General features: G+C 36.3%; 1 protein-coding gene across 1 annotated transcript in view; it reads right to left on the bottom strand.

The window, feature by feature from the left end:
* CDS1 (CDP-diacylglycerol synthase 1) overlaps window positions 1-25,475 on the bottom strand; it is a 67,875-nt gene that overhangs the window by 12,586 nt on the left and 29,814 nt on the right. Inside the window, exons 5-8 of the mRNA XM_059375113.1 lie at window positions 23,237-23,376; window positions 4,983-5,041; window positions 3,321-3,403; window positions 1,935-2,022 (exon numbers count right to left, since the gene is read on the bottom strand). Of these exons, the coding sequence (XP_059231096.1) occupies window positions 1,935-2,022; window positions 3,321-3,403; window positions 4,983-5,041; window positions 23,237-23,376 (370 nt within the window). The remainder of the gene's footprint in view (window positions 1-1,934; window positions 2,023-3,320; window positions 3,404-4,982; window positions 5,042-23,236; window positions 23,377-25,475) is intronic.

Raw genomic sequence — 25,475 nt, 5'->3', positions numbered from 1 at the left:
CAGAAGTTTATGCAGACAGCAACAGGTGACAGGCTAAACTACATGATCTCTTCACAGACCTCTTGTCTTAATGATGTTCATGAAAGGCCAAAGCCAAAAACGCTAATAGAAACAGTTTCTTGATAAATCTGATAACAATTCTGCCACAGAGACGAGAGTGATACACACCACTTCCTAGGATAATTCAGTATTACTGTCATGAAGTAGGAGCTGACTCAAATTGAAAAGTGACTGTTGATTATTTCAGAGATAACTTAATCGGGAACCTGGGAGGCTCAGTAGTTGGGCATCTGGCTCTTGATTTCAGCTGGGGTCATGATCTCAGGGTCCTGGGACTGAGCCCTGTGTCAGGCTCTGTGCTCAGCAGGGGAGTCTGCTTGGGGATTCTGTCTCCCCCTTCATTCTGCCTCTCCCCCCAACTTGTGTTTTCTCTCTTTCTCTTAAATAAATAAATCTTCAAAAAATATATATAACTTATCAAATTAAATTGATCTATATCAAACTGATTTAGAGGTTAACTTGTTTAATTACATATGGGTATATTATACAACTAATCCAGCCCTAAATTCACTAGAAATTTATGTTCAAAATCAGACAGTAACATTCTTCTACATCCATAACAACCTCTTTCAAAACTTCCTAAGCCAAAAACTTCTCATCTGATATAGAAGCCTTGAATATTTAATCACCTACTCTTACGCTAAAGAAGCTTGAGAAAGGGGCGCCTGGGTGGCTCAGTGGGTTAAGCCACTGCCTTCGGCTCAGGTCATGATCTCAGGGTCCTGGGATCGAGTCCCGCATCGGGCGCTCTGCTCAGTGGGGAGCCTGCTTCTTCCTCTCTCTGCCTGCCTCTCCATCTACTTGTGATTTCTCTCTGTCAAATAAATAAATAAAATCTTTAAAAAAAAAAGAAGCTTGAGAAATGTTTAAATATATACATAAATAGCTTGCTTGCCTGTATCCCTACAGCTTAGCCCGATGTTGTATGCTAGACTCCTATGTGGGGAAGAATTTATGGAAGATTTTCTTGAAGATAAGCAGTTCATGCTTTCCTCTGGGAACACGTAAGCCTCTCCTGTATCATTCTGATAAAACAGGTTTGGTACCTGCACAACTGTCTCAGTCCCTCCAAACTGCCTTCATGTAGTAACATCAAAAGAGCCAATTAACATATTTGTGGGAATATTATTAAAGATTCTACATGAATGGAGTGAATCCTATCTAAAGCCCCAACATGAAAAGTTTGTTTAAAAGTAATTAGTTCTATGATTTTTCCATGAGGAATTGGTTTCTTCTCCAAAATGAGAACTGTATAACAATTCATTTCTCCTTCTTTGCCTCCACTGACTGTAAGTAGAACCAAATCAAAGGCAAAACCACATGGTCTGCTCATGTGTATTTTTCTTTCCCTTGTCTTAACATTTACTTATTACTTGCATTACCGGTATTTTATTGTAGGGCCTCAGGGTTTTTTTTTTTTTTTTTAATGAGTTTGGGTGTAAAAGCTTTACAGATGGACATGAGTATGTGAAGATGGTTAAGTGGACCCTTTCAAAAAAAAATTGCTAAAGGAGCAGAGTCTAGGAAAGACTTGTTTGTTGGGTTGCTACAATGGAATGGAAGAAGGAAGACCTGCATTGTAACTAATAGAAAGAAACCAGCCAAAAGATGAAATGAGCCTTCACAAGATGAAGGATAATTGATAGAGACAGGTCCTTATTGAGCAGACAAGAGACTATCTCACAAAGTATCCAGATGGAATCATTGGGAAATATGGCTCACTGTCCCTACACTGTGGCTGTTAAATACAGCTATGGGAAAACCAAAACACCTCACAAATAAAAATGTACAACAGCACCAAATTGTTGGAAATTTTCTCCAGTGGCTCATTTTAAGGTTATGGTAATGGCTTGCTCAAGATGTTGTTCCATTACCTTAATTAATGGAGTCCTCCCAAAAAAAAATCCAAAAAGGTAAGCAGTTATGTCATTGCAAATAACACTTGATATTGGAACAAGGAACCTTAAAGAAAATCGGAAAAAACGTCCATATGATTAAGTGTCAAACATTTATACAGGTTATGACTCATAAAGAACCAATGCAATAACCCTTTGGATTATACTGCAGCCTCATCCAGAACATTTGCCAAAACATTAGTAGAAATGATATATATCAAGTAAATTTGCCCAGATCAGCTTAATGCAATTCAGCAGAGAAAAATCTATAAATAAATCAACATATCAGGAGAATATTGCTAAGGAAAATATTAAATAATCAATTTAATTTTAATATTAAGCAATCCATTTCTAGAGCTATGGACTTTCAAATTTCAGTTTTATGAGAAACAAGTTATAACAGCACAAAGAATTAAAATAAGCAGTCTTTCAAAATGGAAAGGAGTCATTTGTTTAGACACAATATAATCTCATAAATTTATAACAAGCACTTAATACAAATTCTTTCTCGGGAAGAACTATCAATTTTAATTCTACCTTAGCCTATAGTTATAGTAAACCCTGCTAATTTTATAGAACCCACTAAGTTCAGTAGCTGCCCCCTATCAATTAAAAGTGTGTATATGGAAGACAATCTCAAAATGATTCTGTTCATTTTACACACACACACGCACACACACACACACACACACCCTGGTATTAAAAACTAGAACAAAACACAAAGCTGTGACGGATTTTATCTTAACAAAGACCTATTGACTATAAAGATTTTAACTAATGGGTTTAAAAAGAATGTGGGGATAACATGGTCAGATTTCTTAAATCACTTTTCTCCACTCTGTTTTTAACTAATAATTTTTATAATTTTAAACTAATAAAAAATGCTTTCTGAATATTCAAGTCACTGTTAGACAGTAAGTAATTCCATCTGAAATCTGGACACTCCCGCATAAAGGCAGAGGAGAACCCACCCAATTTTCATTCAGCACAGTGTTTGCTCACAAGCCAGCTTTCATATTCTTTTGCATTCACAAAAATAATATGCTCTTTTTAAAATTTATGTATGCTTTGTAAAAAGGCATATAAGATGTAGTACACCTGAAAATGTAATTAATTTTTGGAGCTTTGATGAGGACTTCCTGCATTTTATTTGGAAGCCGAAAAAGAAGGCTTTTCAAGTTGTTAACGAAGTGTTTGTCTTCAAAGAGTAAAGCAAAACTCAGTAAGATATTTTAGTGATAGAGCAACAAAAACAAAAAAAAAAAAGAGTACATTTTAGTAGAAATCTATAAGACACTGCCCAACTGAAAGAGCTTTAAAAAGGCTAGGACATAAACACAAAGCAGCATAATGCTGTCCCCTTACCATATCATGCCTTCAAACAGATTTTGGATGACAAGATGTGACTGAGTCACTGTTATCAGTAGAGTGACATGAGTCCATGCGAACTGTTAATAGCCCAACAACACAACAATTAGTGAGCACAGCTGATCAGTGCAGCCCTGGAAGCAAGAGCAATTTTGAAACACAAATTTCTAGCATGACTTTTGGTCAAAGTTTGTAAGATAGGGACATACAAAATAAATGTTGTTAGTAAATTATAGTCATTTGAGGGTCTACTTGAACCTTAAAACCATGAAGACATTTAATAAAGTAATCTTAATTTAAACAAAAATGGAATGCTAACAATACTGGGAAACATTACTGAATTTAAAAACATATACAAAATATACAACAATCCTGAATCATTAGATTAAAATGATAATGAGAAATTTCTGCTGTTCTTACAGCATCTAGAGAGGATCATTTTGCTCTGGCTGCCTTCTGCATTAAAAATGCTAAAAGCTATTCCTTTTCTAGAGTTCATTATGGTAACTTTTCCCATAGAGAGTTATTTCTGCCTTCAGATAACTCAAACCAGCAGGGACCAGTTACCCTTAAACACCAGCATTCCATACTTGAAAGTTGGTCTTTACAGTACCATTCAAGGACAGTATTCAATTTCAGAATTTCAAACCTGTGTGTTTCATCAAGTTCATCTAGCCTGAGAGATGCCATTTTAGTAATTTTTTTAGCATCAGTTTGTATGAATAGAATGTGAATGGGAAAAAAAAATACCTTAACATTTCTATATCTGTCTCATAATTTTGACTGGAATTTATAAAATGTTCAAACTTGTTAAGATTTGGATTTATTCATAATAAACCTATTTCTCATTTTGGTAAATAATAAATGAGGATTTACAATATATTTGTTTTATTTTAATCTGCATAGAAGATCCAATTCTCTTTCATTTTGGTTGCTTCAAAATGCATAAATGATTTTTTTCCAATAAAATTTATGTTTTCATAGGAGATTCTATTATTTCTAACTCGTCTTGATGGTTTCTAGATTTTCATGGATAATTTGACTCTCCTCAAGATTCCCCCAAATTAGAAATTTAAGGAATATTACAGTTTCCTAGTGATGATGCTCAGCAGAATGTCTCAATGTAGAAAAGCAAAGCATAAAGAACAGGAAATATATCCAAATCCAAAACAAGCCTTATTAATACATGAATTCACAGATCTAAATACTATATTTTCCATTTTACATTCTTATAATTAGCTACCTTTTAAGAAAATAAGAAAAATTCATCATACACAGTAATAAATTTCATAAAATACTAAGCACAGTTCAATGATAAACTACATAAAACACCTTAGGGCAAAAAGAATTATGCAATTAACTGTGTGACTAACCACAGTTACAGGAAAATATATGTTCTGTTCTCCTTATGTTCAGCTAAGGACAAATAAAGATACTTACTGTCCATAGAAAAATATCAGATACTTTGAAACCAGTTAAAATTTTTAAATCTTCAAGAATTGTACAACTTAAACCTTTTGTATGTAACAGTCATCCAAAATTGAAATACCCCTCATATTTAGGCAAAACATCAACTAGCAGATTAGATCTTCTCACTATAGAAAAAAAAAAATAAAGGCAAGCACATTTTTATTACATGTAGTTATGGTTAATACAGACCATATAAAACTGCAGACGATAATGTTTCTTCACCAAGCTCAGCACAAACATGCAGAAACCTGTTTAAGAACAAAAAACATGTGCTTGTTGTGCAATGTTATAAAATATAAGATTCATTAGCTCAAACGAATTTTCTCTACCACTTCAAGGCATACTTTAGCATTTACTCAAAGGCCACCTCTCCTACTCATAAAAAGCATTTTAAATTAAAGTTTTTTGAGTGAAATAATCTTGTGTTCTCCAAAATACCTAATATATTCTGTGGTATAAATTCAAAAAGTATCCCCTGCATTAATTATGTGAATTAGTCCCTTGCAAATATATGAACACAGAAAAACAGATCCTGAATTTCAGTTGAATGAAAGTTATTTGATAAGAGAGAGAAAAATGTTACCTACAAGGGAAAATCTATAAGACTATGAGCTGAGGGACGCCTGGGTGGCTCAGTTGGTTAAGCAGCTGCCTTCGGCTCAGGTCAAGATCCCAGTGCCCTGGGATCGAGTCCCACATCAGGCTCCTTGCTCCGCAGGGAGCCTGCTTCTCCCTCTGACTGCCTGCCACTCTGTCTGCCTGTGCTCGCTCTCGCTCTCTCTCTGATAAATAAATAAATTAATTAATTAATTAATTTAAAAAAAGACTATGAGCTGAGTTTTCAGCAGGAACTTTGCAAGCCAGAATGGAGTGGTGTGCCATATTCGAAGTCCTGAAAGGAAAAAAACCTACAGCCAAGAATACCCCATTTGGCAAGGTAATCATTTTAAATTTGAGTTTCCCAGACAAATAAAAGATAAATGAGTCTTAGAAGAAGAGTTAAAGGTACTTTTTTTTTTTTTTTTTTTTTTTTGATAGAGAGAGAGAGCATGAGAGGAGAGAGGTCAGCTGAAGAAGCAGACTCCCTGCCAAGCAGCGAGCCCAATGCGGGACTTGATCCTGAGACTCCAGAATCATGACCTGAGCTGAAGGCAGTGGCTTAACCAACTGAGCGACCCAGGCACCCCAAAGGGACTTCTTTAAGTAGAAAAGAAATGGCTATAAGTAGACGTAAGAAAATTATGAATAAAAGACATGGGGCAGGGGCACCTGGGTGGCTCAGTGTGTTAAAGCCTCTGCCTCTGGCTCGGGTCACAATCCCAGGGTCCCGGGATAGAGCCCCATATGGGGCTCTCTACTCAGCTGGGAGCCTGCTTCCCTCTCTCTCTCTCTGCCTGCCTCTCAGCCTACTTGTGATCTCTGTCAAATAAATAAATTAAAAAAAAAAAAAAAAGACATGGGGCACTTGGGTGGCTCAGTCAGTTAAGCCTTAGACTCTTGATTTTGGCTCAGGTCAGTATCTCAGGGTTGTGAGATCAAGTCCACACCACGCTCCACACTGGGTGGTGGAGCCCAAGATTCTCTTTCCCCTTCTCCCATTGTCCCTCCCCCTGCTCACATCCTCTCTAATAAATAAATGTATCTTTAAAAAAGAAAAAAAAAAAGAATGTAGGGGTGCCTGGGTGTCTCAGTTGGTTAAGTGTCTGCCTTCTGTTCAGGTCATGATCTCAGAGTCCTGGGATCAAGGCATGTATGTGTTGGGCTCCTGCTCAGTGGTGGGGGGGTGGCTGGTGTCTGCTTTTCCCTCTGCCCCTCTCCCTCCATTTGTTCTCTCTCATGCACACACACACACACTCTCTCTCAATTAAATAAAACATTTTTTAAAAAAGTAAAATATAATCACATATACATAAAACATGGAGGCGGGAATATAAAAAGGGGAGGAAGAAAAAGAAAAGGTATTTTTTTCTTTTCTTTTTTTAATAAGGATGTATTAGATCTTAAATTACCATTTAATTAACATAGACTGCTATTTACTTAGGATGTTATATATGAATCTCATAGTAACCACAAACCTAAAACCTATAATAGATAAACAAAAAATAAAAAGAGAGAACACCAAACATAAGACTATAGAAATTCATCAATCACACACACACACAAAAAGAGCAAGAGAATGGAGGTTCCTCAAAATGTTGAAAATAGAACTACCCTATGACCCAGCAATTGCACTACTGGGTATTTACCCTAAAGATACAAACGTAGTGATCTGAAGGGGCACGTGTGCCCGAATGTTTATAGCAGCAATGTCCACAATAGCCAAACTATGGAAAGAACCTAGATGTCCATCAACAGATGAATGGATAAAGAAGATGTGGTATATATACACAATGGAATACTATGCAGCCATCAAAAGAAATGAAATCTTGCCATTTGTGATGACGTGGATAGAACTAGAGCGTATCATGCTTAGCGAAATAAGTCGGGCGGAGAAAGACAACTATCATATGATCTCCCTGATATGAGGAAGTGGTGATGCAACATGGAGGCTTAAGTGGGTAGGAGAAGAATAAATGAAACAAGATGGGATTGGGAGGGAGACAAACCATAAGTGACTCTTAATCTCACAAAACAAACTGAGGGTTGCTGGGAGTAGGGGGGGTGGGAGAGGGTGGTGGAGTTATGGACATTGGGGAGGGTATGTGCTATGGTGAGTGCTGTGAAGTATGTAAACCTGGCGATTCACATACCTATATCCCGGGGGATAAAAATATATGTTTATAAAAAATAAAAAAATAAAAATAAATTATTTGTTTCCTGGTTAGGAAACAAATAACAAAATAGCATAACTATCAATAATTATTTTAAATGTAAATGGCCTAAATGCTCCAATCGAAAGACATACAATGGCAAAATGGATAAAGAAACAAGACCCATCTATGTGCTGTTTACAAGGGACTCATCTCAGATCTAAAGACACTGACTGAAAGCAAAGTGATGACAGTGCATTAACCAAGGAAATGGAAGCAGGGGTGGGGGGGGAGCAGGGTAGCAATACTTAGATCAGACAAAGCAGACTTTAAAATAAAGACTAATGAGAAACAAAGAAGGGCTTTACATAATGATAAAAGGGTCAATCTAGCAAGAAGATATAATAATTATAAACAACTACACACCCAACATTGGAGCACCTAAAAGCAGGAAGCAAATATTAATGGGCATAAAGAGAGAAACTGATGGTAAAACAATAATATTAGAGGACTTTAACATACCACTTACATCAATGGATAGATCGTCCAGGCAGAAAAATCATCAAAAGATTCAGTGTTTTTAAATGACACATGGGACCAGATGGATATAACAGATATATATAGAACATTCCATCTAAAAACAGCAGGAGAGAGGTACCTGACAGGCTCAGTTGGTAGAGCATGTGACTCTTGATCACAGGGTTGTAAATTCAAGCCCCCACATTAGGTGTAGAGATTATAAACAAATAAACTTTAAAAAAAAAATAAATAATTAAAAAAATAAAAACAACAGAATACACATTTAAGTGCACATGGAACACTCTCCAGAAGAGATCATGTACTAGACCTTGAAACAAACCTCAATAAATTTGACAATTTATTGATATCATACCATGTTATCTTTTCCAATCACAATGGTATGAAACTAGAAGTAAATCATGAGGGAAAAAAAAGGAAACAATACAAAAACATGGAGGCTAAACAATATGATTCTAACAACTAAGGACCAAAAGAAATTAAAGAATAATAAAAAAAAACCCACACATTGAGACAAATGAAAATGAAAACATAATTATCTAAAATCCTCTGGAACACAGTGAAAGCAGTTTAAAAAGAAAGTATAGTGATATAGGCCTCCCTAAAGAAAGAAGAGTTCAAATAAACAACCTAACCTTACACCTCAGGGAACTAGAAAAAGAACAAGCAAAGCCCAAGGTCAGTAGAAAAAAAAGGAAAAAAATAAAGATCAGAGCAGAAATAAATGACATAGAAACAAAAAAACATAGTAGAAAAAAAAAAATCAACAAAACCAAGAGCTGGTTCTTTGAAAAGATAAACAAAATTGATAAACCTTAGCCAAGGCTACTATCTTTTTCAAGAAAAGAGAAAAACCCAAGTAAAATCAGAAATAAGACAGTAGTAATAACTAAAACTACAGAAATACAAAGGATCATAAGAGACTATGATGAAAAATTATAAGCCAACAAACTGAGCAATCTAAAAGAAATGGATAAATTTCTAAAAACATACAATCTTCTAAAACTAAATCAGGAAGAAATAGGAAATCTGAAGAAACTGATTAAAAGTAAAGAAACTGAATCACTAATCAAAAACCACTAAAAAACTAAAGCCCTGGACTAGACAGATTCACAGGTCAATTCTACCAAACATTCGTAGATAATTAATACTTACTCTCCTCAAACAATTCCAAAAAAATAGGAGGAAAACACCAAAATATATTCTACAAAGCCAGCATTACCCTGATACTAAAATCAAAGATATCACAAAAAAACAGAAACTACAATCAATATTCCTGAACATAGATGCAAAAATCCTCATCAAAATATTGACAAATCACATACAATACCCTAAAAAGATTATTCATCAGGATTAAGTGGGATTTAATCTGGAAATGCAAGCATGATTCAATATCCACAAATCAACCAATATGATATACCACCACCAACAAAATGAAGTATAAAAATCATGATAATCTCAATAGTTGCAAAGCATTTGACAAATCCAATATCCATTAATGATTTTTAAAAAATGTCTCAACAAAGTGAGGTTAGAGTATGTATATATACACATACATTCTCATACACACACACACGAAACTCGTAACTAATAGCATATTCAATGATGGAAAAACTGAGAACTTAAGATTATGAATAAGACAGGATACCCACTCTCTTCACTTTTACTCAACACAGTACTGGAAGTCCAAGCCATAGCAATCAGACAAGAAAAAGAAATAAAAGGCATCCATATTGGTAAAAGTTAAATTGATGAGGACATGATATATAGAAAATCCTAAAAACTCCACCAAAAAACTACTAGATGTAATGAATGAATTCAATAAAGTTACAGCATGCAAAATTAATACCTAGAAATCAGTAGTGTTTCTACATACTAATAATGAGGTAGCACAAAGAGAAATTAAGAAACCAACATCATTTGCAATTGTACCAGAAAGAATAACACTTAACCAAATACTTAAACAAAAGATGAAAGACCTGGACTCTGAAAACTATAAAACACTAATGAAAATAAATTGAAGATGACATAAATAAATGGAAAGAAATCCCATGTTCATGGATCATAATAACACTGTTAAAATGTCCATATTACCCAAAACAATCTACAGATTCAATGCAATACCTATCAAAATACACATAGCATTTTTCATAGAATTAGAACAAATAATTTGTATGGAACCTCAAAAGATCCCAAATACCCAAACCAATCTTGAAAGGGTAAAAAAAAAAAAAAAAAGAAAGAAAGAAAGAAAGAAAAAGAAAAAGCTAGAGATATCACACTCCTGGGTTTCAAGATATACTACAAAACTGTAGTAATCAAAACAGTATGGTGCAGACACAAAAACAAGACAAATAGATCAATGGAACAGAATAGAGACCCCATAAATAAACCCACAATTACACAGCCAATTAATGTATGACAAAGGAGGCAAGACTATAAAATGGGGAAAAAGATAGTCATGTTAATAAATGGTGCTGGAGGGTGCCTGGGTGGTTCAGTGGTTAAAGCCTCTGCCTTTGGCTCAGCTCATGATCCCAGGGTCCTGGGATCGAGCCTCACTTCAGGCTCTTTGCTCAGTAGGGAGCCTGCCTCCTTTTCTCTCTCTCTGCCTGCCTCTCAGCCTCCTTGTGATCTGTCTGTCAAATAAATAAAAATCTTTAAAAAATAAAAATAAAAATAAAAATAAATGGTGCTGGAAAAATGGGATAGCTACATGCAAAAAAAACTGGACCACTTCTTAACACCATACCATACACAAGAATCAACTCAAAATGGATTTAAGACCTAAATGTGGGACCTAAAACCATAAAAATCCTAGAAGAGAGTTCAAGCAGTAATTTCTCTGACATCAACCACATCAACATTTTTCTGATGTGTCTAAGGCAAGGGAAACAAAAGCAAAAATAAACTATTGGAACCACCTCAAAATTAAAAGCTTTTGTATAGCAAAGAAAACCATTAACAAAACAAAAGGCAATCTACTAAATGAGAGAAAATATTTGCAAATGATATATCCAATAAAGTATGAATATCCAAAATACATGAAGAACTTCTATAACTTAACACCAAAAAACACAGTCTAATTTTAAAATGGGCAGAGGACCTGAACACACATTTTCCAATAAAGACATACAGATGGTAAACATGAAAAGATGCTCAACATCACTAATCATCAGGGAAATGGAGGGAAAAGTTGACAAAACCAAGAGACAACCAACAGAATGGGAGAAGATATTTGCAAAGGACATATCAGATAAAGGGCTAGTATCCAAAAGCTATAAAGAACTTACCAAACGCAACACCCAAAGAACAAATGATCAAATCAAGAAATGGGCAGAAGACATAAACAGACATTTCTGTAAAGACATCCAAATGGCCAACAGACACATGAAAAAGTGCTCCACATCACTTGGCATCAGGGAAATACAACTCAAAACCACAATGAGATATCACCACAATGAGATATCACCCAGTCAGAATGGCTAAAATTAACAAGTCAGGAAATGACAGATGTTGGCGAGGATGTGGAGAAAGAGGAACCCTCCTACACTGTTGGTGGGAATGCAAGCCACTCTGGAAAACAGTGTGGAGGTTCCTCAAAAAGTTGAAAATAGAGCTACCTATGACTCAGCAATTGTACTACTGGGTTTTATCTCAAAGGTCAAATGTAGTGAGCCGAATGAGCACATGCACCCCAATATTTATAGCAGCAATGTCCACAATAGCCAAACTGCGGAAAAAGCCCAGATGTCCACCAACAGATGAATGGGCAAAGAAGATGTGGTATATATACACAATGGAATGTTACTTGGCCATAAAAGACATAAAATCTTGCCATTTGCAACAACTTGGACGGAACTAGGGAGTATTGTGTGAAGCGAAATAAGTCTATCAGGGAAAGACAATAATCATACGATCTCATGGGTATGTGGAATTTAAGAAACAAAACAGGATCATAGGGGAAGAGAGGAAAAAAATAAAACAAGACAAAATCAGAGAAGGAGGCAAACCATAAGAGACTCTTAATCATAGGAAACAAACTGAGGGTTGCTGGATGGGAGGGGAGTGGGGGGAGGGGGTAACTGGGTGCTGGCCAAAATTAAATGGCCAAAATTAAAAAGACAAGAAATAACAAGTGTTGGCAAGGATGTAGAAAAAAAAGAACCCCCATATACTGTTAATGGGAATATAAATTGTTACAACCACTGTGGAAAACAGTATGGAGGTTCCTCAAAAAATTAGAAAATAGACACACCACATGAATCAGTATTTCCACTACTGAGCATTTATCCAAACAAAGACTCTAATTTGAAAAGATACATGCATCCTATGTCTATTGAGCATTATTTACAATAGCCAAGATATGGAAGCAAGTGTCCAAGCAGTGTCCATCAAGAGACAATCAGATTAGGAAGATACAGTATATATATGCAATAGAATATTACTCAGCCACAAAAAGGATGAGATCTTGCCATTTACAACAACACGGAAAGACATAGAGTATTATGCTAAGTGAAATAAGTTAGACTGAGGAAGACAAATACCACATGATTTCACGCTTATGAGGAATCTAAAAACAACAAAACAGTAAGTAAACAAACAAACAACAACAACAAAAAAACCAAACCAGAACCAGACCTATAAATACAGGATAAACTGACAGTTGACAGAAGGGAAGTGGTAGGAGAATGGGTAAAATGGGTGAAGGGGAGTGGGAGATACAGACACTCAGTTATGGAATGAGTAAGCCACGGGAATAAAAGGCAGAGCATAAGAAATACAGTCAACAATATAGTGTAATAGAAATGTATGGGGACAGATGGTAGCTACACTTGTGCTAAACATAGCATAATGTATAAACTTGTCAAATCACTATGTTGTACACCTGAAACTAATATAATGTTGTGTGTCAACTATACTAAAAAAGCACAAAGTATCATTATGAAAAACTTATTTGCTGTATCAATCCATCAAGTGTATGTACAGAATGTTTCAATCTCTACATAATATAAAAAGTAATAATAATTATAGGGCAGCTAACATCTACTGAACAATTACTATGTTCCAGGCTCTCGTCCAAGCATTTCACAAATATCAACTTGTTTAATGCTTCCAATATCCCTATGATGTATATTATTATCTTCATTTAACAGATGAAGAAAAATACACAAAGGACTTTATTAATTAACTGAAAAATAAGGGCTAGGAAACAGTTAAATCCTCAGATCTTATTGACTTTCAAGAGTCATGTGGTTCCATAAACCATTATCAGTAAGATTCAGGTTAAGAATGACTTGAAATTGGGGCACCTGGGTGGCTCAGTCATTAAGCAGCTGCCTTCAGCTCAGGTCATTAACCCCGGGGTCCCGGGATGGAGCCCTACAGTGGGCTCCCTGCTCAGCAGGAAGCCTGCTTCTCCCTCTCCCATCCCCACCCCCCACTTATGTTCCCTCTCTCGCTGACTCTTTCTGTCAAATATATAAATAAAATCTTAAAAAAAAATAGAATGACTTGAAGTTTCTCAGAACCATATTATAATAATTACAGTAAAATATAACACTTTAAATAATGTAAAGATTTACAAACAGCAAATGTTTATGTGTATATCCCACAACTTTATTACAATGACATTTTACTAAATAAAAATTCTGCCTAATTGAAATTTAATAATCATATACAAAAATAATGGGAGGCAATGGGAAGTACTTTTTGCCCATATATCAGTGAACTTCTAAAGAGAAAAATTCTGGGGTGCCTAAGTGGCTCAACTGGTTAAGCAACTACTTTTGGCTTAGGTCATGATCCTGGAGTCCTGGGATGGAGTCCCACATTGGGCTCCCCACTCAGTGGGGAGTCTGCTTCTCCCTCTGAGTCTCTCCCCTCTCATGCTCTCTCTCACTCTCTCTCTCAAATAAATAAAATCTTAAAAAAAATAAAGAGAAATATTCTTTTACAGAGGTAGATACTGCAAATGCATAAACCAAGCTTAATTTCAGATAAAAAGGCGCCCACTGTTCTATTCTGCAATATCGCCGCCGTGAGTTCTCCAAACAGAAAATGAATTGTCAGATAATCTATCCCATATGAAATAAGTACTAGATTTCAGATTTATAGGTAATATTTACCAAGGCAATTCTACCCACCAGAGTAAGCAAGGTTGCTACTACTCTGACCAGAGCAAAGAATCAACCAGCAACTTCCTTGAGCAACTTTTTGAAGGCTATTTTGAAACGTCAGCGAAAAGGATAATGACAAAAGAAGAGAATACATATTGGCTCCCAGGTCCTATCTCACCTCCTATTTGTCACCTACAGAGTAATCTGACTGATCTGTAAAAGAAATATGGGAACATTTTCAAGTGGAAGCACAACTGAAACCTGTATGTCACTTTCTTGAGACAAAAAAAGAACCTGGGAGGGGGTAGAGAATAAAACATGAAATTCATGGCTTTGCAATCACCAGCAGCATAAAAAAAACTCTTTAAAAATCATTGCTTTTAAGTTTTTATTCTAGAGCAGGTAGACTTATTTTGTGGCTCAAAGAACAATGTAAATTCTGTTTTAAGCCACTGGTTCATAGTTAGAGGTGAATGAATGTAAACTGGACTTAGTGCAGAAGCTGATGTGGTGAGGGCTAAGCAGAGACAAGACAGATGCCTCTGGAACTCCACTTCTACCCAAACGGACTCACAGACTGTCCCAACACAACTTTGGGAACTTCCCAACATCATTAGTTGTGATTATATTCTCACAAATACTGCTTTCACATGTATGGTTTTCTCATTTTTTAAATCATATAATACCATTCACCCATAAGCATTTCTTCAAACAAAATGACCACAGAATTACTTGGTATTTTCCTAATGGTGATTTTATCCAAGACAGTCTTGGCTACTCACTTTTACCTGCTCTAATTACACTGTTAAATCACCAGTAACATGCAGCTTTTGGGGTGCTTTCATAAAGGATAGAATTGTCTGACTCCTAGATACATTAAGATAATACAATTTTCTGAATTTGGGAAGGGTATAAAGTGTTTTCCAAGAATATCTAAGAAATATTATTTTTAAAGAAAAACCATCTGAAAAACAATTTTTTCATTCACAACCCTATAGCTATGTGTGTACTTTATGTTTAAATGTGTATGTAAAAATATATTACACTATTTCAACAAATCTATGGAAAGAATAACTTTGTCTATTTGGATCCATAGTTTACTTTTTTCCTAATTAATAAAGAATCTCTGTATGGTTACATTTCCAATTAAAAATGGGATTTCTCAAGTATTATAAATGAAGTACTCACTTAAATGTTTCCCAACATACAGTTTTTAATATGTAACTAGATATAGTTGCTATTGCTGATCTCCATTTATGTACCCGGCCCTGCACCTGGTGCTGTCACACAAAGATGTGTACATCCTGTTGTCTGGTATATTAAAAAGTCCCCAAGGAGCTCCAAAGATCCAGTCACCAACAGACTAAAGAGAGGCAGATTCAAAAAGAACAAAAATGAACGAGATTTCTAAAGGAGTCAGGAGAAGTAAAGGAGAAAGAAGACATTCAAAAGTCCAAAAGATGGGACAGAGGGCATTTCAGGAAAATGGACAATCAAACAATATTTATTGTGTAAAGATACACAAGATACAAAAAATGAGTATGACAGGCATTTCCATTCAAGGAGCTCAAAATCAAGCTGAAGAGACAGAAAGCATAAATTAATGACGTTGTTTTAAAAATCTTCTATTGGTGATTAACTAATTCAATAAACACATGCACTCCTTATAAGGTTCAAGAAACAGACATTAAGGGGCACCTGAGTGGCTCAGTTGGTTAAGCAACTGCCTTGGGTCATGATCCCAGGGTCCTGGGATGGAGCCCCGCATTGGACTCCCTTGCTTCTCCCTCTCCCTCTGCTGCTCCCCTTGCTTGTGCTCTCTCTCTCTCAAAAAAATAAATACAATCTTAAAGAAACAAACAAACAAACAAACAGAGAGACAGACATTAAGAGGCACCCAGGATTAAAAACTGGAGCTTAATGACTCTTCATCAATCTTTCAAGTGGTTATATTTTTCAAAACATTTCAAGTGTCAGGTTAAGTACATTCAGACACACACTGCATTAGCCCTGTTGTGACACTAGACTATAATGGAGTTGTTTTAAAAAAGTTTTAAGTGCATCTGGGTTGTGGAAATTGTCACACAAACCAACCATTATATTAGCTAAAATAAAGTTTTCTACTAATCTATGTGCTGAGTTTTTGTTGAAGATTTTATTTATTTATTTGAGAGAGTATGAGCAAGAGAACACAAGCAGTGGGGAGCAGCAGAGAAAGAGGGAGAAACCTGCTGGACAGGGAGCCTGACATGGGGTTCGATTCCAGGACCCTAGGATCATGACCTAAGCTGAAAGCAGACACTTAACTGACTGAGCCACCCAGGCACCCCTACATGATGAGCTCAAAGTATAGAACAACGCTGGCACAGTGCACAGATTCTAATAGTTTTTACTCCAAAACTGTAAGTGGTTCTGGAGATAGAGTCCACTGTGAACAGTTATTTGTGACATCTTTCTAAAGATTTCACCAATATCCTTTGAGATAATATCAAGGATGTTTGGGGGGGAAATTCTTAATTATGCACTAACTTTAGTTAAATTTAATTTTATATATTCACTGATCTTCTCAAATTCAAAGTATTCAAGTCATACCTTCTCCTTAAGAGTTTTGTTTTTTATTATTTTTTAAAGATTTTATTTATTTATTTATTTGTCAGAGAGCACAAGCAGGGGGAGTGGCAGGCAGAGGGGGAGGGAGAAACAGGTTCCCCACTGAGTAAGGAGCATAATTCAGGACTTGATCCCAGGACCCTGAGATCATGGCCTGAGCCAAAGCCCTCACTTAACTGACTAAGCCACCCAGGTATCCCACCTTAAGGGTCTTAAAAAAAAATCACAATAGCCATGCATACATACAAGCAAAAAAAACTACTAAAAATAATGTGTATATCACTGGTCAGCTAAAGAGATGTTAAGGTGATGATATTAAGAGTTAAACATCTTAAGCCTATTCACTCAATACTACTCATTTGTAATCACATGGCTGCTCTATTTCCTAAAGAATCTCAAATCCAAAACACCAGGATCTTTTAAAAATATACCTAGACTCTAGAGAAAATGTTTGCCTTATTACTTTCAGTCTCACTGATTATCTCTTTGGTATCAGGCAAATTCATTTTACAACAAAATTATCCAAATGTCAGAATGACTTTCTGGGTCTTTGTCAGTGAGTCGGTCTGTAATTCACCTTTTTTATGGGGTCTTTGTCTGGTTTTGGGATCAAGGTAATGCTGGCCTCATAAAACGAGCTTGCAAGTTTTCCTTCTATTTCTATTTTTTGGAACAGTTTCAGAATAGGTATTAAGTCTTCATTATATGTTTGGCAGAATTCCCCTGGGAAGCCATCTGGCTCTGGGATCTTGTTTGTTGGGAGATTTGTAATTACTACTTGAATTTCCTTGCTGGTTATGGGTCTGTTCATTTTCTATTTCTTTTTGGTTCAGTTTTGGTAGTTTATACCTCTCTAGGAATGCATTCATTTCTTCCAGATTATCTAATTTGTTGGTAGTCGCTCATCGTATGTTCTTATAATTGTTTATATTTCTTTGGTGTTGGTTGTAATCTCTCTTCTTTCATTCACAATTTTATTTGGGTCTTTTTCTCCTTTCTTTGTGATAAGTCTGGCAAGAGGTCTATCAATTTTATTCTTTCAAAGAACCAGCTTCTACTTTCATCAACCTGTTCTACTGTGCTTTTGGTTTCTACGTCATTGATTTCTGCTCTGATCTTTACTATTTTTCTTCTCCTGCTGGGTTTAGGATTTATTTGCTGTTCTTTCTCCAACTCCTTTAGGTGTAGGGTTAGGTTGTGTACTTGAGACCTTCTTGTTTCTTGAGAAAGGCTTGTATTGCTATATACTTTTCTCTCAGGACTGCCTTTGCTGTGTCCCACAGATTTTGAACAGTTGTGTTTTCATTTTCAATTGTTTCCATGAATATTTTAAATTCTTCTTTAATTTCCTGGTTGACCCATTCGTTCTTTAGTAGGATGCCCTTTAACCTCCATGTATTCAAGCTCTTTCCAGCTTTCCTCTTGTGATTGAGTTCGAGTTTCAAACCATTGTGGTCCGAAAATATGCAGGGAATGATCCCTATCTTTTGGTACCAGTTGAGATCTGATTTGTGACCCAGGATGTGATCTATTCTGGAGAATGTTCCATGTGCACTGGAGAAGAATGTGTATTCTGCTGCTTTGGGATGGAATGTTTTGAATAAATCTGTGAAGTCCATCTGGTCCAGTGTGTCATTTAAAGCCCTTATTTCCTTGTTGATCATTTGCTTACATGATCTGTCCATTTCAGTGAGGGGTGTGTTAAAGTCTCCTACTATTATCGTATTACTGTCGATGTGTTTCTTTGATTTTGTTATTAATTAGCTTACATCATCGGCTGCTCCCATTTTAGGAGCATAAATTAGTTATACCATCTCTTAACTTAAAATCACCCAATGGTTTCTTGTGGATAAAATCCAAACCCTTCCTATGACACGTAAAGCTTCTAAAGATGTGGCTCCTGCCCCCTTTTCCAACCTTTAATGCCTGCTCCCAGACTGAACATGCAATCCTCCCTCATTTCCAAGCCTTGCACAGCCACTTCCTCTGCCTGGAATTCCCTTTCCCACTATCCACCGAGCAAATGCCTACTTGTTCTTTACTTTTCGTGACACCTTCCATTTCTTCTCAAAGGCCTCCTACTATCTCCAGCAGAGCAAAGTTCTCCTCACCCTTCATGCACTTACAGGTCCTTCTTCACATTTCAGCAGGGCATGAGGGGATCCATGTCCCACCAATTTGAAGACCCCAGAAAGCATGCTATCAGCCTTACTTCCTTCTCCATCCTCAACACCATTCACTGTACCTAGCATTCAGAAAGCGCTCACATGTTTGCCGAAAAAATGACACTGATGACTTGCAATGAGCTTTATGATTCCAATAACCTAAAAATAACAAGTGATAAGCTATTTCTTTTTTTTTTTTAAAAGAATTTTTTTTTTTAAAGATTTTATTTATCAGAGAGAGAGGGGGGGAGAGAGCGAGCACAGGCAGACAGAATGACAGGCAGAGGCAGAGGGAGAAGCAGGCTCCCCGCCGAGCAAGGAGCCCGATGTGGGACTCAATCCCAGCACGCTGGGATCATGACCTGAGCTGAAGGCAGCTGCTTAACCAACTGAGCCACCCAGGTGTCCCGTGATAAGCTATTTCTACGACAGAAACTAGGCAGGAAAAAAAGAAGAACTATTGATTTTACTTCAAAAAACAGAGTCAGGAAGCTTAGCATATGAAGCAAACAATTACTAAAGATTAGAGTATATATCACATGTAAAATAAAACAAAGAGAATAAATTCCAATGTCTTTACCCACTCAGTGGGGCAGTTATTCTCAAATATTAGAAGTTAGCAAATCCCAAAGGGAAAGTAAGAAAAGGAAATAGTAGTCACCTTATTTTCTCACATTCTACTTCCATGATTGCTATATGCAAATCAATAAAGATATAACTGCAGTTATGAAGAAATGAGATTTAGATGTGCTGAAATAAAAAGCATCCATAAATTGCATTAAGTAGGGGAAAGAAATAAACAGGTACAGACTAGTCCATTCTTATTTGCATGAAAAAGAGGGTGGAGAGGATATAAACATATAGGCTTGAATACTCAGAGAAACTCTCTGCAATACTAGTAGCCAGCCCCTGTGGATTATAAATAAGGCTCTGAGGCAGGAGGGGGATTTCACTGAACATGCTATTTTAGTCCAAATTTTTACTATGGGCATGCATTAGGTTTTTATCTTTCATATCTAGTTAAAACAAACACAACCCACCTAAGGACTCCTGAAGCACTTGGCTTTTGGCACACTCCCTATTCAGAACCCAGCCATGGTGCTCTCAGACATCCAAGCCCCAAGGAGAGGCCAGACATGTGTGTTCAGGTCAGCGGCTGGCATGGACTGCGGCCAGGAATGAGACACCTCAGACATCCAGTTCACTCAAGACTTAAATGACGAGCACTACCTCCATCTGACTGCAATTGTAAGAGAGGCACGAAGTTAGAGCTGCCCAGGGAAGATAAGCCAATCCACAGGATCAGGAGAGAAAGAGAATAAATTGTTTTAAGTCGAGGGAAAAATAGAAAAACTAGTTAAGGATTTCTGCCTTGAAGTGCAGGTTGATCACATGCATTTATTTCTCTTCTGTCCTGATGGTCCACTAAATTAACATTAAAGGAAATTAAGGTGAGGGGATGTTTGGCTGGCTCAATCAGTAGAGCATGTGACTCTTGATCTAGGGGTTGTGAGTTCAAGTCCCATGCTGGGTGTGAAGACTACTTGAAAAAAAAAAAAAAGAAATCAAGAAATCACAGAGTGAAAAAAAAAAAACTGAAGAAATGTCAAGGAAAAGAGAAGATACATAGCTACAAAATTGAAAGTTGGAAAACAGGATAACTCTTAGTATACCTGAGACATCAGGGATGAGTAGTATTTTCTTTAGAGAAAACTGAACAGAAAAGATTCAGTGGAAAGCCAGGGTACAGCCTAGAGTACTAAGTAAAAGTCTACTAATAATGAGTGCAAACTCTAGCCAAAGCAGTCAACTGTGACAATATTTTTAGAAATGTATGAACATTAAACATTTACCTTCCAAGATTTCACAGTAAACTATTGGCAGCCATTCTTCTACAAAATAAGGATGTCAACCCAGAAAATGGAAGATGCAGGATAGAAGAAATGAGGTGGCCAAATTAGGAGGATACTGAGGCATTGGGATACAAGCAGACTGTCCACGTGACAGGACTACAGAGTTTCTAGGACATACATCTCAAGGTAAAAAGGAAACTGACACACTGATTTGTGTGAACATTGGGAAAAACTACCAATACACATTGAAAAGACCCAGAAGAGAAATTAAGGATTCCTACATGGAAATTTATAGATGTGGAAAGGAGAAGGTGAAGCAGTTACTAAGTTCAGGAAAAACAAAAAGTTGTGTAAGAATAGAAATACAATCACAGATACTATTCGGTTCTCCAGGAAGTGATATTTTAGGTATCTATTTAACAATGTCAACAATGACAATAACAGTGTGGAGAAGAAAGGTTATAACAAGAAATCAATAAGTAATGCCCAATATAAATTTAGAAATGGGCATATTACTTAGAAAAATGGGGAAAAATCTGTAAGTAATGGGGTGCAGGTTATTCTTTACATTGTGTTTAGAACTGATTTTTTAAAATAGACGTATATTAATGCTACAAATAATTGATACTTTCACTGATCATAATTTTGTTATTCAGCAATTCTAAGATAATTAAATGCTACAAATGATTTATGTCATCATGAATCATAACTTTGTTATTCAGCAATCACAAAGTGATCCTATGAAATAAGGGTTCAGCAGCAGAAGTCAGTATAGGCACTTTTTGTGCTAATCATTGTTTTTAAAATTCAAAATACCAATACAGTCTTGTCAGTCTACATATAAAGTGAGAAGGTACTGAACTCTTCTCTCTTGTAATAGTAAATAATCCATCCCCAAATCTACCTTACTTAACAATGCAAATCAAACCTCTTGGTTGGATAAGTGTGGTAAACCACTCAAAGAAAAAAAATGTTACAAATATGCTTTGATAAACACAGAATCAGAGTCAAGTGTTCTTGACTCTCCATATTTTAGCTATTACCAGTCATCATTAATCTCTCTATAATCATGATTCTTCTAAACTGATTCAAAATTAAAACTGAATGATTACCTAAAATGAGTAATTTCTTATGACCTTGAAAGAACAGAAATAGCTTTCAATATCTTTTCCCAAGAATGTACTTTATTTAGATGCATTAGTAATAATATTTTAAAATATAGTAAGACTCAGAAAACTGGACTACACAAATACACACACACACACACACACACACACACGCAAAAACCCTGAATATAAAAAGAGGAAAACTCTTTAGAAAATATAGGTTCCTCCTACCCCAAAAACAATTATCTGAAAATTACTACTATCATTTCAGATTGTGTTTCACTTTCTGACTTTCTAGATTCACAAACGAAATCAAAACCAGAATATGAAGGCTTTATTAAAGCAGGAACACCACGAAGAACACAACTGAATAAAATGACATACTTCTAGAGGACCTGACGTACTCCCCCACACACTCTGTATTTCTAGTTTAATGGGAAATGGAAAAGAGTCACCAGTATTGTGTTCAGTTTCCAAAATTGTGCTGAGAAAAATTTATTTATTTAAAAACTCTTAGGAGTTAAAACAGTAACTATTGAGAGCTAAAGGGAAAATTCAAATAAAGTTCATATCCTCCTTTAAAATGAAAAATAGTGGGGGCACCTGGGTGGCTCAGTCGGTTAAGTGTCTGATTCTTGATTTTGGTTCAGGTCATGATCTCAGGGTGGAGAGATCAAGCCCTAAGCTGGGCTCCATACTCAGTGAGGAGTCTGCTTGAGAGTCTCTCCTTCCCTCTCTCTCTCTGTCCTTCCCCCTGCTCTCTCTCCCTCTCTAAAATAAATACAATCTTTAAAAATAAAATCATAAAAACAGATGATAAAGTATACTATAAACAAATGTATATATATATACTTATATATTTATAAATGCATACAAAGGATATATAACAAACCATGTCAGTAAAACTAAATACCCTGAATAATTCTATATGAACACTATTTCCTGGGTACAAATAAAGCAATATATATGTAAAAATTTCTTTGTAAATTGTACCTGGTTAACAATCAATAGATATATTTAAGTTTCTTTACTACAATTTCCAAAGAAAATTTTGAAGTCTGTGGACTATTAAAGAACTATGTATTTTTATTAGTCACATGAGGGAGTAACTACTGTTTAAAACCACAATGAGAGAAACATCTTTATACATGGGACAAATAAAAAGAGAAGCTGGGTTAAAATGTAACAAAGGATGTTGTGAATTTAAATCACGTGTAAGTAAAAATAGACATGTAAAATATGTAGCTATAAAATATAAATATGTAGCTATAAAATAGCTACATACCAATACTATTTTCCTTACCTGCCAGATAGAGGGCAAACGATATAAATCTATGGTAGCGAATGAGGAACTGAAGTTGCTCTTCTCTTTGAACAAATGTAGCAAAATAATCAGCCACAGTCTCTCCATAGAAGAAGTAGTTTACACACAGTAGAAAGTACCTATAATTTAAAAACAATTCGCTTTTTAATATTTGAAGCCTTTTTTTCCCTCTCAAACTCAACAAAACTATTCCCTACATTTTGATGATGACACAAAGATAAAAAACCAAATTCAGTAGACAGGTTCAGGATATTTCAAAACACGTTTTTCTGCTTTTAGTCTTAATTTCAAAAGTATCAGTTAACAAAAATTTACGGAATATAGCTCATGCCTCTATTTAGGTAAAAATCGTTTTCTTTTTTCTTTTTATTCTTTGCTTAAGGTCAGAGTCTAATGCCAGAGACAGATAACTGGGAAATAACATAAAAAATACTACACATACACAAACACACACGTTCTTTCTCTCACAGACATACACAAAGACACACACACATACACATATACACACATCCAGTACTGTTTATAATGAAAATTCACTCCCAACTACTCACAGCTCTAAAGCTTTTTAAAAGTGGAGACCCTATGCCAAATTCCCACTGCCCTAAGGAAGATCAACTGGGAAAGCAGGAAGAGGTAATCCAAACTCTGACCTCACCCTTCACTGCCCTGTCCACACTGGTGTCTTTCTCTCTCTCCTCCATGCTCCAGATGGACTTCAGTGGCACAGTGATGCTTAAGAGGGAAAGCAGCAGGGGCGCCTGGGTGGCTCAGTGGGCTAAGCCTCTGCCTTCAGCTCCGGTCATGATGTCAGGGTCCTGGGATGGAGCCCCGCATCAGGCTTTCTGCTCAGCAGGGAGCCTGCTTCCCCCCCCCACCCTCTGCCCGCCTCTCTGCCTACTTGTGATCTCTGTCTGTCAAAAAAATAGACAGAATCTTAAAAAAAAAAAAAAAAAAAAAAAAAAGAGAGAGAGAGAGAGAGAGAGGTATAGCAGCCGGTAAAAATCTCTAAGAGAAACTTCTTAAAACTACATAAATCACCTGTCCCTCCACTCAACTCTGGTATGCCCTTTCCACCCAGGGAAAGGCTGAACCCATGACATTTGGTTGATGGCAGCTAGTGTGAGCTGGGGAGAAAAAAAAAAGACTGAGAAACTCTGCCTCAGAGTTCCTCTGTGCCTCATCCTTTGAAGGGCAGAGTCCCCAGTGGCTGGGAGAGCAGAGGGGAAAAAGGAGCAACTTCCTTTCTACATGTCATGGATGGAATCAGACCCCACTGTTTTCAAAGTATGTTCATTTCTTATCAGCTGCATAACCATGTTCTACTCTCCTACAACGGAAACTGTCTTTGACTCCACTGTAAGGCTATCAAGGCCTACTCTAGACCACTAGCCTAACTTTTTGCCCAGTTCCCTCAGGAGAGCCAGGTATGTCTCTCCATATGCAGCACGTGCCCCTTTAGTTCCCCATCTAGAACCCCATCTAGAAGCTGCTGGATGCAGCTTCGCCAATGCAAAACACACTTCTCTATGCAAAACTTGTCTTTATTTCAAGTGATAGTTTCTCACCTTTTCCTCTCTGTAAAGATTTCTACAATCACGGGAGCCCATCCCGACCTGACTTTTTTTTTTCCTACACTTAGAATCAATCAATCCCACCTGGTTTAGTATTTAATTATTCTCCAACTGTTTACTCTACCTAACGTTTCCCATAATTTTGCCCTTCATGAAAAAACCTGTTATAAGGAAAAATTAGCTATCACCAAAACTAAGAAACTATTTTTGACCCCTTTAAACCCCAAAAGTGATATATTTGTTTTCTTAAGACACTGGCCCCTCTGGCTGATACTAATCAAATAACTATATTCAAAGGCATGGCCAGTTAGGTCAATTATGAACAACCATACTAACATGTTTCCTGGTCAAGATCTTGATAACTAAAAATTGTACCTAAAAAGTTGTAAAAAGATATAAAAAGCTTTAAATATTTAAAAAAAAAAAACCTTTAACTATTAAAATCACATGACTTTTTTAAAAACTAATTTTTACATGCATTTAGACCTATATAATATTTCATGGGCTGGTCATTGTCAGTGCTACTTACAAGGCTGCCTTACATGGCCCCCTCAGAGGGTCTTACTCTTCCCTCTGACTACCCTTCATGTAGTGTATCTTGGGGCCAGGACGTGAAGACAATATCAAACCAGGAACCAAAGGTAGTA

This window comes from Mustela nigripes, chromosome 1, assembly GCF_022355385.1.
Source record: "Mustela nigripes isolate SB6536 chromosome 1, MUSNIG.SB6536, whole genome shotgun sequence".
Classification (NCBI taxonomy): Eukaryota; Metazoa; Chordata; class Mammalia; order Carnivora; family Mustelidae; genus Mustela; species Mustela nigripes.
The sequence above is the reverse complement of the archived record's forward strand: the minus strand, read 5'-3'. Positions and strand labels throughout refer to the sequence as shown.